Source organism: Panthera onca, chromosome A1 (genome assembly GCF_046562875.1).
Source record: "Panthera onca isolate mPanOnc1 chromosome A1, mPanOnc1 haplotype 2, whole genome shotgun sequence".
NCBI classification, from domain to species: domain Eukaryota; kingdom Metazoa; phylum Chordata; class Mammalia; order Carnivora; family Felidae; genus Panthera; species Panthera onca.
Window position 1 is genome coordinate 196,173,178 of NC_138339.1, and position 15,617 is coordinate 196,188,794.

The window sequence follows — 15,617 nt, forward strand, 5'->3', positions numbered from 1 at the left end:
GAAACCATCAGTCCTCTGTTGTGGTTTCTGGACAGATAGAGGTTCCATGTTCTGTAGATTCTCTGTACTGTCCCAACTTCAAAAGACTGAAGCCGTCTGTTCTACATAATTTTTGGCTTCCCGGGAAGCCAAAGCCAAAGAAATCCACAAAGTCACTTGAAATGTCAGCTCTCTCTTTGGGGAAAAATGTCTATGATGAAAATTTTTTTTTGCTGGAATTGCTTTTTGATTATTCTTACTACTGGATTCTATTGTGTCTCTGAGAAACTTACCCAGGCTATGTCATGGAAGCCTAACAATCTCATAGTCTTGCTTCTTCTACCCAGTAGCCTAAAAATCTCATCACCAGTGTACCTCCCAGAAGCAAAAACTTGGAATTGGAAGTAAAGAGGAAGAGAATTTTGTTCAAGTAAACATGGTCCCAAAACACTTCCCTTTAATTTCAATGCATACTGTGAAATTAACTTCCAAATAAGGCTTGACTTATGTATAAATATATCTAGACTAGCATTGGTGAAATATTTCACTTTTTTTAAATAGTTTCATATTGTACCTACAATCCCCTGGAAATTGATGTTCTCAACCAGGAATATTACTTTGACAATAGACTCAACATTTAAAGCACAGGTACAAAATACAAAAATAATAACCCAGCTCTGAAATATTTGCCACATATTATGAGATTTAAAAAAATAATAATGTAAATTATTCCTTAGAACAATCCAAGGAGAAGAGCTCATATACCTAATTTAAAGATTGACAAAATGAGAATCAAAGAGGTTAAGGGATTTTCACAAAATCACAGTTAATAAATGAATAGTCTTAACACAATCTTCAAAATGTATGATCTTTCCACTACCCACCTGCTTCATTTTCATTTAGGATGAAAGCAGAGTATTTCCCCAATTCTATCTAATTTAGCAGTTATTGAAATATAATCAATAAAGTATAATCAATAGGCTATACATAAAGGTAAGACAAAATAATCCTAATGAATGAATTGCATTAGATGCTTTAGGAAATTAACTACTTCCACAGTGCTGTTCTTTTAAATTACTTTTTAAATCAATACAACTATAGAAAAGATAAACAATATCTTTATTAATTGGCATCCATCATATTTAAAAATATAATAATAGAATATAAAATAGGCAATGCATATAATGAATGGTTATTTGATAAGGAATCTGGATACTACATATTTATAAAATATTTAGTATACATATTACATTTCAGAATGAGGATTCACATAAAAAAGTTTAGCAGAGTGATGGTAAAGGATGGGACAAAATCTTACTAAAAGAATGAAAATTTGCAGAAAGCTTTCTATTTGCGTTAGATCTGAAAAGAACAAAATTTAGTCCGACTAGCTGAGGTACAGAATGTTAAAGTTCAGGGAACATATGGGTCATGATAATACGTCAAATGTTAAGGGATTTGGAAATGCAATGAAATTAAACATGGGCAGGTGGAATGAGGCCAGGTTATAGAATCACTGTGCAACACCAGAGTCTGTACAAGTGTATTAGCAAAAAGATGCCTAACCGTGTTTGTGTTAACATGATTTTTCAGGGGCACTGTGAAGAATACAAGACTGGAAGTAGGAGAGGCTGTTGGTGCATAGTGGCAGTGTTATATTAAGGGGCCTTGGGGAGTAATGTATAAAACACAGACTCTGTTAAAACAGAGTTTACAATCCATTTGGGAAGACAAGATATTAACATTCAGAAAATAGAGAATAATGGAAATTTTCATAGGACACCAAATTTGTGCATTCATTCGTCAAAATATTTTGAACTTCAGGTATGTGTTAGGTATTAACACGTAATCAGGCAGGTGTTAGGTTTAGCCCATATCTTAAGCCTGGAAATGTCCCTGTCCCCTGTTGAATTATAAACAAATTAGGAAAAAAGTGTATCGGAATTTTATGTAATTTGGATTACATATATTTGTTTTTATGTCCATTACTAACATACTGTGTGTAATTATGTATCTTTGAGAACAATTACTACAACTCTGGGAGAAATTGGTTGTCCTAAAAATTATATTGAGTGTCATTTATTTTTTAATCATCCTGTTGTTCCTTAGAGGAGAGCAGCTAAAGGGTATCATAGAAGAACATTTATTTTCAAGTATTTCTATGTCATTAAAGAAAGCGAGCCTAGAATCTTAAGAAGTTGATATTGTCATACACAGAAAGTGTGTGTTTCAGTAGACTCCAGCAGTAATGCAGTAGAGAACAATTTGAGTAGGACAATTGCTCAGATTTTAACATCAAACCAACTGAATTTAATATGTCTTTGCCAGTAGGATCTCTTAAATTCTCAATTTCCTTCGTGAAAAATGTCAACAATTATTCATTTTTGCTGAATTACTGAATCTTGATCTACATGTCATATTGAATAATAAATGGCACACATCCCATCTCTCCAGTTTTATCCCAATGGGCATACTTACACATTGACATTTTCTTTACATTCATCTAGATAAAAGGTTTTTTTTTTTTTTTTTTTTTTTTTTTGAGAGACAGAGCATGAGCAGGGGAGGGGCAGAGAGAGAGGGGGAGACACAGAATCTGAAGCAGGCTCCAGGCTCTGAGCTGTCAGCACAGAGCCCGCCGTGGGGCTAGAACCCATGAACTGTGAGATCATGGCCTGAGCTGAGTGCTGAAGTTGGACGCTTAACCAACTGAGCCCCCCAGGCGCCCCTAGGAGAAGGGATTTTTTTAATGGCATTATCACTTGTCTCTCCACATATTCTCTACAATGATATAAAGACTGAGGTCAGATGAATCTAATTAGAATAACAGCTCTAATGATACCAACACTCTTGCTTAAAAACGTTCCTCAGAGTCTCACATAAAATCTGTACTTCTTAAAGTGACTTTTATATCCCACCTGCTCCCCTCCCCACATTTTTTCAACTTTATTTATAACCTTTTTTCTTTTAACAATAATATTAGTTTGGGTTCACTAAACAGCAGATGCCAAGGCAGGATTCGCTGTTCAAGAGGTTTGAAACAGCCTTGAAAGGTTCAAGAGAGTGAAACAGATTTCAGACCTTCGTGTTTGACCTAACTTCTGCGAAGGCAAAAGGGGAGGAAAGAGGATTGGGATTGGATAGAAAGAGCGTCAGATTCCAACCCAGTTCCCAAAGCAGTTTGGCCAACTCCAGAGGGAATCCTAGAGGCAAATCTGCAGGGATCCCCTGTGCTGAAGGAGTGGGCCTGCATTAGCACCATCACCGTGCACAGTCACTGTCTGAGAGTCGTTGGTAAGAAGTGTGGCCTTGGTGCAAATTCCATGGCGGATACAGAAAAATAGTAGTCAATTATAGGCAGGCACATTTTTATGGTTGGCATAACCACTGATTAAAGTAAGTAGTCACTCTAGCTATTTGTAGCCTGATTCGTACTTCTGTGTTACGCTCAAGTGTTTTCCTTCACTTATAATGTCTTGCATCTGTGTTTGTGAAAATTACAGCCAAGCTGTAAACCACAGTTCTCTTGCCTCATCTTCTGTGATGTCTCCTCTAATCACCCAATTATAACCCACAGCCTCTATAACACTTTTCTGTGTTACCTCAATGTAATTTTTGCCTTAAAAGCCAACAATGCATAGCTACAAGGAAAGCTGGCATTTGGAAGAATAGCACTTCAAAATATATTGTGATTATTTATTTTTGTTTAGATGTATACAGTATTCCTATTTTATTTATTTATTTTTATTTTTTTACACTTTATTTATTTTTGAGAGAGAGAGAGAGAGAGACAGAGACAGAGCACAAGTGGGGGAGGGGCAGAGAGAGAGGGAGACACAGAATCCAAAGCAGGCTCCAGGCTCTGAGCTGTCAGCACGGAGACCAATGCAGGGCTCAAACCCACGAACCGTGAGATCATGACCTGAGCCAAAGTCAGTTGCTTAACCAACTGAGCCACCCAGGTGCCCCTACAATATTCCTATTTTAAACAATGACTAAGTATTACCCACAATCATCCTGAGGAAACATATATTTATTTAGTAAAGTATTTAGAGAGGGTCTTTTTTTTGTGAAAGGTTTTTGATCAATATTTTAAATTGCCTACAGGGAGCAAACATAAATGGAGCCCTCAGAAATGGAGACAATGTGGCACAGTGGAGTGTATTAAATCTTTAACTGGCCCCTTCAGAAGTCTCTCCCATATCCCTACAGTGATACAATAGACTGAAATTTGATGAGAAGACTTAGGGTTTTGATAAATTACTATCATGGTCTTAATCATGCCGAATACTTGCACAATGTTAAATATGTGCCATATGCTTTTCTAAGTGCATTTCTTTCAATCCTTGAAGCAACCCTGTGGGTTAGGCACCATAACTAGCTCCATTGTACAAATCAGAAGACTGAGGTACAAGAGGTTAAGTAACATTTCAAATCACATGGCAAGGATGTATTTTTTTTTTAATACACAGAACGTGTTGATGGAATGGATGAAGGAGGGATATTAGGGAAAGGATCCAATAAATACATCTTCATTTGAAAACATTTCCTGAGTCTTTCAAGTTTCTTTATATGAACTTTTACCACATCAACAGAAGACACTACCATCTCTTACATACACTGTTGGTATGGACTCATCAATTCTCATTTCTCCACACCACATCTAGCATGACAATATTTGAGAAATAAATGCAATTGCGTCATTTCTCTGCTTTAAAATTTTCAACAGTTTCACATTGCTCTTAGGATTAGAAAAAAAAAAGAATTCTTGTTCATATATAAAGCCCCACACTGAGTGGTACTTTAACTCTTCAGGCTTACTGCATGCCATACTGCTTGTCCCTTAACTCTCAGGGTTTACTGCCACACTGGCCCTCTTGCAGCTCCTCAGACATACTCTGCTTCTGCCTACCACCAAGGCCCTTATACCAATGTTCCTTCTGCCTGGAATTCCTCAACCCCCAAGGGAATCCTAATATTTTCCAGGTTTTAGCTTAGTCAACACTTTTTCACTTTGGAGAAAAAACATTCCTTTCATCCTGTGGACAGGTACTAAATTTTCACCTATCGGTGAACTTCATTGATGCATATGCCCTGCCCCTCTTCACCCCACTGTACACTTAATGGGGAAATGAACTGGTAGAGGTTATACCATAATTATTGGAAAACTGGATGGATGATGAATGAATCCAAGAAAGGGAAATTGTATAGTAGTAAAATTGGATGTTAGCTGACTATTAATCTTCAATGACAACCTTGATTCCATACATCTACACACGCACACACACCATGAATGATAGATGTTAGTGACTTGTGAGGTAAGCAGATTACTGGTCAGAAACCTTCCGCCTAATGGTTCTGTTACTAATATCATTTTCTACTGCAGTAGTCATTCTCAATCTTGACTGAGGAATCAGCTAAGGATTCAGTTAAAAGTTCTCACCCTAGAGGGGCGCCTGGGTGGCTCAGTCAAGCATCCGACTTTGGCTCAGGTCATGATCTCATGGTTCATGGCTTTGAACCCCACATCAGGCTCTGTGCTGACAGCTCAGAGCCTGGAGACTGCTTCAGATCTGTGTCTCCCTCTCTCTCTGCCCCTTCCCTGCTTACGATCTGTCTTTCTCTCAAAATAAATAAACATTTATTTCTCACCCTAGAGAACTTTGAAGCATCTCTGTGTTTAGACATCATCTCAGTCCAATTAGATCAGAATCTTTGTAATTCAGACATTAGCATTTTTTCAAAGGTTCCCAGGTGATTTCACTGGGTAGTCAAAATTGACAATGACAATCACAATTAAGGAAAGAATGGGATACAATACACCAATACAAAGTGTGTTTATCCTCTGTTTGAAGATTAAGCAAAAGTAAAAATTTATCTTAAGCCAACATGATTTTGTAGGATTGCATAAAAAATATCTCTGTGCAACACAGTACATTTTGCTCTGCCTATTATATATATATATATATATATATATATATATATACTGATTGGCTCAGTCAGTTAAGTGTCCAACTCTTGACTTATGTTCAGGTCATGATCCTAGGATTGTGGGACTAAGTCTTGAGTCCAGACCTGCTCTGAGCTTGGAGCCTGCTTGGGATTCTCTCTCTCTCTCTCTCTCTCTCTCTCTCTCTGTGTGTGTGTGTGTGTCTCTCTCTCTGTCTCTCTCTCCCTCTGTCCCTCCCCCACTAACATATGTGCTTTCTCTCTCTCTCAAAAATATATAAACTTTAAAATTATATATATATTAGGGCACCTGGGTGGTGCAGTCGGTTACAGTTGGTTAAGCATCCAACTTCGGCTCAGGTCATGATCTCAAAGGTTCAAGCCCTGCTTTGGGCTCTGTGTTAACAGCTCAGAGCCTAGAGCCTGCTCTGGATTCTGTGTCTCCCTCTCTGTCTGCCCCTCTCCCACTCGTACTCTGTCTCTCTGTTTCTCTCTCTATATTAGTATTTTACATAATAATTATATATATTAATATATTATATATTATAAGCATATATAGATACTCACAAAGCTATATTTATATATACATATACAAACATGCATATATACGCACACATATATACATATGTACATGCATATAAATTTAATATCATTGGGAAAATGTTATAACGTAATGTAGATAAAATGTATATAATTTTACTTATATATTTTTCCATTCCCAATTATGTAAGTTATCTTTGTTTAATTCTTTGCACAGCACAACTGTGAGGTATTAATTTTATGAATCTTATTTATTGATTCATTGCTTCTAAAGTAAAACTATTTGATAACACTGGATTTAAATCACCCTAATCATTAGTTATGAGTACTTACTAGGTGCTACTGTATCCTTGATGGTTATTTTTGAAAACAGTTTAGAAAAGATTAGTAATAAATTCATGTCTATATTCCAGGCAATATACATATTGAAACCCCTAGTAATTTAAATGTATTTTGAGACTTCCAAAAGGTAATAATTAGTTGTAGTAATTTATTTGACATAGTTTTTAGGTCAAAAGAAACTAAATGTATTGTTATTCATTTGAAAATAAGTGTTCTCGGGGTGCCAGGGTGGCTCAGTCATTTAAGCATCTGACTTCAGCTCAGGTCATAATATCAGGGTTCTTGGGTTCGAGCCCTGCATCAGGCCAGCACAGAGCCTGCAGCTTGCTTCGAATTCTTTGTCTCCCTCTATTCTGCCCCTCCCCCACTCAGGCTTGTCTCTTTCAAAACAAAACATTAAAAAAAAATGTTCTGTACCTAAACAAAAGAAGATCTCATTTTTTGCAGGCTAATGCTTTTCAAATTATGTAATTAATGGCAAAAATGCAAACAATAGAGCAATATTAAGAACTGGCTTTGTGTTGTCACAATTTTTAATTAAAACATAATCTCTTTAATTTGGAAAATTTTAGAGCTTAGAATAAATTTAGCAATATTTTAAATGGATAATAATAACAAGGTTAGAGAAGAGCAATAATTTTTTTCAGGAAAAAAATTATCTGGTTGTATTGATATAGAAATAGTAAAATAAATATTTTGAGGTACATTATGTAAATGGGAGTAAATTTTGCTTTAAGTGAAATATTTTGGGGAGTGACCTATCCAGATGGACCATGCCCCACTGATTACTTCCCATGTTCAAAGGCCTAAATTGCCAGTGAATACATTTATTCTCTGTAACCCATATAGAAAATGCTCAGCTTCAGTTTGTGCTACTTTATCTGAAACTTAGGGAGGGTTTGCTTCTTTCATTGAACAGTCTTGAAGGAAAATTATACAAAAAATTCTAATAAATGTTTTACAGAGGAAATCATAAGGGGGATAATATGTGCAAGACCAACAGTTTAAGATATATAAATAATTATGTGTTCTGAAAAACTACATTTTGGTAACATAAAACATCGAAAGACATTTTAAAATTCTTTATCAGAAGTAATCATGCAGTTACTAAGCTTGAGACATACAAAAATGTTTCCATTAAATTATTATTTTTTTAGTGCAGGTTTAATGTAGTTACTGAACAAAGCACAGAAAAATATTTTTACACTCTTAACCTTGCATTACTGCATCTGTAAGATATTTTTGGTAAACATAAGGAAAAAATTAAATGTATCATTCCAATTTTGAAATCATTCTGGTCCACTTACTAACTCTACTTAATGAGACCCTTGTGCAAAGGAATTATCACAGCTGCAAAAGTTATGCAAATCACATCATAAGGCATTCAGAGTCCATAAATCTGTGGCATTTTATATATGTTACACTATAGGACTGAAACATGTACAAAAAGTCAAATAATCTCAAACAGTTAAAAAAGCAAGTCACAGATCAATGATTTTTGTAGGGTATATATTTGACTAAGTAGTTATCAGATTGTATTAAAACTTGTAATGTGATGGTCCAGAACCTATTTTGAAAGTGAACAATAACCTCCCTCTTTCCAAATCCAATAGAAATTTGTACTTGGTCAGAAATATGCAAGTGTATGATTACTCCATCCCCCTAGAAATACTCTCCACTCTTAGTTTTCAGATACCAAAAGCTTCTGCTTTTCCTTCCACCTATCTGGCCATTTCTTCTCTGGCTCTTTTGTTCTCTTTTGTTGTAATTGATTTTGAAGCCACTCATGGCTAGATTTTGGTCTCTGTTACCTTCTCTCTTACTACTCTTTTCTTAACTGCCCTTATCTGATTCAATGCCTTCAAACTCCATGTCATTGCTGAGGAGTCCAAATTTATACATATAGCTCCAACATTAACTTGAACTTATGACAAGTATATTAAACAGCCTTTTTGAATGCTCCACTTAGATGTCTAATAGTTCCCTCAGACATGATATCTTCAACATGTAGTTTTCAAACTTTTCAGTCAATTCACCTATCGTTGAAACATATTCATATACCCCAGATCCAATCCATTAGCATGTTCTAGCAACAAACCTCCAGTATCAGAATAAAGTTCAAATATTTCCACTTTTCTCTATTTACTCTTTAACCTACTAATGCAAGATGCTATCTTATCCTTTTTGGATAACTATAATTTCCTCCTAACCATCTCTCTACTGCCTCCTAAACTGACTCCAACCCATTTACTACAACAAAATCAAAATAAATATTATGGTGATAAAATCCCTCATTGATAAACACTTCAGTGATTTCCCTTTGCTCTTAGAATAAAATGTAAATTCATTAGATTCATGCTAATGATCTGGCCCTTTCTGATGGATATCTCCTTAAAAACTTCATTGATGTTTAACATTTATCTCCGTATATTTAATCATTATGGAGACATGGGAATGATTGTACATGCTCTTGTAAAATTCCATAAGATATATTCATCTCCTTTGGAAATTGCCCCAAACTTAACATTTATTCATCCTTTCTGATCCCACTTACTTTGAGCTGCCCCAAGAAAAGATCAACATACAAAGCTTATGTCCTTTGGTTTTGGCAGTCATTGCATCAGAACCCTGTCCTCCATATGCATATCTACTTACTAGTGTGTGTAAAATAGGATCCCTAAGTTGGAGATATGTATGACAGTAATTTGATATTCTAATCAGTTACTTTTTTCTTTATTAAATTATAATTGTATAATATGTGTGAAGGGCTTGCTTACTGTGAATCATGTACTTATTCCATTTTAGTTACATATTTATTGCCTAATAAATATGAGCTCAGCTCATCGAGGGCAGGGACTTTGTTGGCCTTGTTCACCTCTGTTCTTGGCACTGTGTCTTTGGTGATAAGAACAATTTCTAACACACAACAGACTTTCAAATGAATGAGTGAATGAATGAGCAAACAAGGGGTTGTTTTATTTTCAGGTTCCTATTGAAAGAAAATTCTCCATGTGTCTCTCAAATTTCTGCATAACTTTGGAGCAAGGCACTGACCCCCCCAAAAGGATGTTAATATAATGGAAAGTCTTAGAAGAGAGGATAATTCCTCTCTCCAAAGTGAAAGGCAGGCATGCTTTAAAAGCATGAAGATAATGTCTCCTTCTGTAGTAATAAGCACATAGGTTTAGTGCTCATGGTAAATCCATTTCCTTTCTTATAATACAATCCACTGCATGTTCAAGTTCCAAATGAACTGCAAAAACATTCATTAGACAAATTTAACATGCAAGGGACTATTGTAACAAGGAAGAAAGCCCAGAATTTTGGCTGGACTCAACCTCACCAAAACAAAGCCAGGAGCGTTTTTAAGAGCTCAGGCAGGTGTAAGGGATTATAGGCAAAGTGTATTTGCTAATTGGCCGTACCCAAAGGTAAGGTAAATTTTCTGTCTTCACAACAAGAAGTAGTTTTACAACTTGAAGCAAGGTGTCAACTGAAGATAGGCTCTCAATATCTTTCTTGATGATTACATTTCAAAGAAATAGTTCTCAGGTCCTTGAGAAAGAAGTCCTGAGTTGTAACACAAGTAGGAGGCATTTCAAAAGATTTCCATCTAGAAATCTTGTGCAGAGAGAAATCTTGTGCAGAGAGAAATAATGTGCAATTACATGTTTTCTAAAATAAGTGCTCTAAGGAAAATGAGGTCAGGGCCCTCAAAGCAAGAAGAATCCTTTCTAAATTTTGGTCAAGCTGAAGGCAAAGTTAAGGTCATGTTGGTTATCCTCTTTGGGTCACCCTATTGGAACCAGGGCTTGAAGAACAAGTGAAAGACAAACAATAAAAGGTGATACTCTATTACTGTTGTTATAAGTAATGAATTACCTTTCCCCTTTGACACACAACTCCCGTGTCTTCTACCAATATCTGTATATTTATGGCAGTCTAACTTGTCAGCTGGCAAGTAGGGTAAAATCACGGATTCTTCAGAGTCCTTGACAATCAGGCTTTGAATTTTGAAGAAAAAATTCATCAGAATTGCTCTTTATATAATGAAATCATTTCAGCCAATATTAACATGATATATAAATATTTAGCAATTGCTAGAATTTAATAAAATTCATCTATGAAGAAAAGAATATACTGGAAAAGCAGTATATAGGAGTATCTGTCTATCATCTATCTATCATCTATCATCTATCTATCTATTATCTATCTCTCCTTTCATCCATGACTCACTATTACTTTGTTTTGATTGCTTGTGTTTAGTGATTTCGGCTTGTGACATGAAATGCTTCATATTTTATAAGTTTTAGATAACTTTATTATGAAGTTACCAAAAAGCCAAAACACAGAAAACCCTACCCTGAATTTCAAATTGATATTATTGTGTTGCTTAATGTAGCATCATTTAAAGTAACAAACTACTTTAAACCGCAGTATAGAAATGTTTTTCAGAAGTAGAGGCACATGGTGTATCATCTCTGATTTTTAGAATTTGCTTTTTCATAGAGATATAAATAAGCAAATTAATTTTTTTCTATAAAGCACCTAGATCATACTTATTTTGGTTCTAATTGTTTTCACTTTAATAAAATGATACAATTAATAGTAGTTTCTACCCCATTGCATTTGTGTAACAGCTAGAGCCTATTTTGAATTGCATCACAATTTGTACTGTTAACCTGATTTTTTAAATCTCACTGTGAAGCACATTCATTCAGTTTTCATTTCCCCCATGTTTTAGGTGTAACAGTTCTTGAAGGCCCTATTTATGCTGTGGGAGGCCATGATGGCTGGAGCTATCTGAATACAGTGGAGAGGTGGGACCCCCAGAGTCAGCAATGGACATTTGTAGCCAGTATGTCCATTGCCCGAAGCACAGTTGGTGTAGCGGCTTTGAATGGCAAGTGAGTAGATTTTTCTTTTTTCATCTGGAAAATATTTTTAGTAAATATTCTTCTTAAAATAACTTTTAGTAAGCTAATCCAATAAAAATCTTTTTATAGATTTTACGATTGTCATGTTTTTTTCCTTTAATTTTGTCTTCATGGATAATTGAAAAATTAAGACTGCATATTTTTCTGGTTGTCTCTCCATATGAAACAGAAACCCAAACTCCTTCACATTAATTGCTGGTTAAAAGCAGTATGAAGTATAATTCATAAGAATTATTTCCACTAAAGATCTGGATATTTATATACTTACTGGTAAAATTGTCTGAGAAGCTTTCAAAATGCTATTAAAAGTTTGGGGCTTCGTATATATTCTTTGCATGATTATAGTAGTCTGTCCACTTTGTACTATTTCCAACCTATTGGCCTAAATCAGGAATTCTCAACCTCAATACCGTTGAAATTTGGGGCCAAATAATCCCTTACTGGAGCTGAGGCTCCGTCTTGTGCCTGAGTGTGCTCGGCAGAATTCTGGGTTTCTGTCCACTAGATGTCAGCTCCACCTTCATCCCAGTGTGACAACCAAAAAGTCTTCAGACATTGCCTGATATCCTATGGGGATGACAAAATAGGCTCCCTCTCACTCCCATGAGAATTCCTGCCCTAAACAAAGTTAATAACAACTCGGGCCTGGACAAAGGCAAAAGCTTTCAATCTGGTTTCCCTACCTCTCTTTCTCCTACAGTCCATTTTCTAAATCAGCCAGAGCAATCCTTTTACAAAATGAAGCATATATCATTCCTCTTCAAGGCCTTCCCTTTGCAAAGAGTATACAGTGCCTATCTTCACCTAAAGGTACCCACTGGATCTTCTCCTGGTGTACTCTTTTTTTTTTTTTTCTCTTTACATCAGCCAAATTGCCCTTGTATCTGTGCCTCAAATATGGCAAGCTCTAACCTCTCAGTCCCTTTGAATTTGCTGTTTTGTTTGTCCAAGATGATGTTCCTACCAGTCCTAATGTGCCCAGATCCTTCTTATTGTTCAGATGCCATCTCAAGATTTGTCCCCATGGAGGTGCTTCCTATCTACCCTCTTAAAATAGACCACCCTGCACACTACCTCAAACAATTTGCTTACTGTTCTTGAAATTACATACATTATTGTTTTCCATCTCTTTTCACTAACATATGCTCAGTCGATGTTGAGATCTGTCTACATCATTCATTGTTATGAATGGGCATAATCCACATTCAGTATGTCTATTGAGTAAATGTTAAATAAATTGCCTTATCCAATTGAGACACTTTCAATCACCTTTGACAACCTAATTTTTTTCTAATTATATATATATTTAGAAAGTTATTATTATACCATGGTGTTAAAGAAGCTGATTTTGTCATCTAAATTGTAAATAAACATTTCCATGGAATTAAAGACTTGCAAATTCAAATTTTAATGGCTATGCAGTAGTCCACTGTCTGCAAGAAAAAAAGAAAAAAAGTCCCGAAGTGTAAGTAACTAGTTAGTCTCTGATTAGTATCTAAAGTATCTAAATATATCTAAAATATTTACATTTAACATAATATATATCTAAAATATTTCCCAAATTTTGATATTATCAATAAAGCTGCATTGCACACTGTTAGATGTAATCTTTTTGGGCAAATTACTGAGTATTTCCTTAGGAAAAATTTCTGTAACGTGGATTTCAGGGGAATTGGGACTGAGTTATTTTCAGGACTAAAATAAATATAATTTAAACCTTTCCTTCGTAAGATTTACCAAAAACTTTCTGAACAGCATTACATGAAAAATACCTTTTTCAGTGCATCCTGATCAACATTTTGCTACCATTTGTTACCACCTAAAAGGAAATTGAAAAATATTTTGTTAAAATGTAAATTTTTATAGTAGTAAGATTAAAGTTGTGTGTATTCCTTATTCTATTTGACCAAGTATATTTCTATATTTCTACTTTTATGGAATATATAGCAATATTTTCCACTGGCATCAACATTGTGTCCATTTATTCTTTTAATTGTATATGTTTTGGCACACAAATTTCATGTTTGTGTATTTATATCAACCTATTTTTGTTTATTATTTCCTCTGGCTTAGGCTTTTTCAGGTTTCACTTAAGTTTATTTTAGGCAGAAAACGACATTGTTAGAGTCATAGATTTGAAAATCCCTTGAGGATTTTGCCTGGAAACAAATATCACAGGTATTTATATTTGAAATCTTTTCATTTGAGAATATGGGCCCGCTTTCATCTCAAAATCAACCTCTATACATTTTGGTGGTTTTTAATTTTGGCATGGCCTTCATATCTTATTTTGAGGTCTGTTCGCATTTATTTATACTTTGTGCATTTTTATTATATTTATTCATATATATTAATAATTATACACTTACACTACACTAGAGAAAATAGTTTATATATATATATATATATATATATATATATATATATATATATATAAAATAGCCATCTTACTAAATGCATGTTAGTTCTATTAGTCTTTTATTTTATAATAACTGATTTTTTAGGAAAATAAACATATAGTAAACTAATAATGAAACTTTATCCCTTCTTTATTAATATTTACATTTATTTCATTTTTACTGTATTGCTTTTACTTTTAAAATAATGCATAAATAGTAATGAGACCAGGTGTCCTTGTCTGTGTCCTCTAATTGGAAAGACTTTAAGGTTTCGTAATCTGTGTATGATGTTAGTTATTCTTTGAGATATATGTACTGCATGATGTTAAGGGCAAGTTATTGTCTGCAGTTTGTTTAGTGGATATTTTATCCTAAAAAAACAGCACTGGTTTCATGTTTTATTAAATTATTTCCAAGAATCTATGAAAAATGGTATCTTTTTTCTTTTTTGACCTATTCATGTGGTAGTTTATATAAATACTCTAACTGTAATGATCATTACATACATAAAATAAAACCAACTAATTGATGTTTCATTATTCCTTTGATATTTTGTTGCATTCCATATTCTAACTATGATTTTGCATCTATATGTGGTCCACATAGCTTTTGAAAAACCATTTCAGAACATTTTCCATTATGATATCTTAGATAATAATAATCACAACATGAATTGAGAAGCTTTCTACAATTTATCTGCTATAACTTGCTATAAACATCAGAAGTTTCTTGAGCAAGAGAAAGAAATAGTGGTAGAAAGTATCTGTACATGGTTATATATATTCCCTTTAAAATTTTTATTTTACTGGGGCGCCTGGGTGGCTCAGTTGGTTAAGCATCCGACTCCGGTTCATGTCATGATCTCACGGTTCGTGGGTTCAAGCCCCACATCAGGCTCTGTGCTGACAGCTCAGAGCCTGGAGCCTGCTTCAGATCCTGTGTCTCTCCATCTCTCGGCCCCTCCCCTGCTCATGCTCTGTGTCTCTGTCACTTGCCCCTCCCCTGCTCATGCTCTGTGTCCGTCTCTCAATAATAAATAAACGTTAAAAATTTTTTTAAATTTTTATTTTACTGATATTTTAAAGTGGAATGCAGGCCTATTTTGTTTATAATTCTAGACTATTAATAATATTCCATTTTGTATTGTTATAAAACTTCCTTTTGTATTGTTATTTTCCTCCTAATTTGATATTTTTATGTGCTAGCATATTTATTAATTTCATTTTGCCTTAGCTTTTGTCTGTTTCATTATTGTTCTTAATTTTTTTTTAAGTTTATTCATTTTTGATGGGGGGAGAGGGGCAGCGAGAGCACAGAGAGAGACGGCACAGAATCCGAAGCAGCCTTCAGGCTCCAAGCTCTCAGCAGAGCTTGATGTGGGGCTTGAACCCACAAACCGTGAGATCATGACCTGAGCTGAAGTCAGACGCTTAACAGACTGAGCCAGCCAAGTGCTCCTGTATTTATTTTT

The 15,617-nt window shown here is 34.9% G+C and overlaps 1 protein-coding gene across 1 annotated transcript in view; it reads left to right on the forward strand.

The window, feature by feature from the left end:
* The window catches only part of KLHL1 (kelch like family member 1), a 361,829-nt gene that overhangs the window by 305,489 nt on the left and 40,723 nt on the right, over positions 1-15,617 (forward strand). Inside the window, exon 8 of the mRNA XM_060637013.3 lies at positions 11,555-11,717. Within this exon, the coding sequence (XP_060492996.1) occupies positions 11,555-11,717 (163 nt within the window). The remainder of the gene's footprint in view (positions 1-11,554; positions 11,718-15,617) is intronic.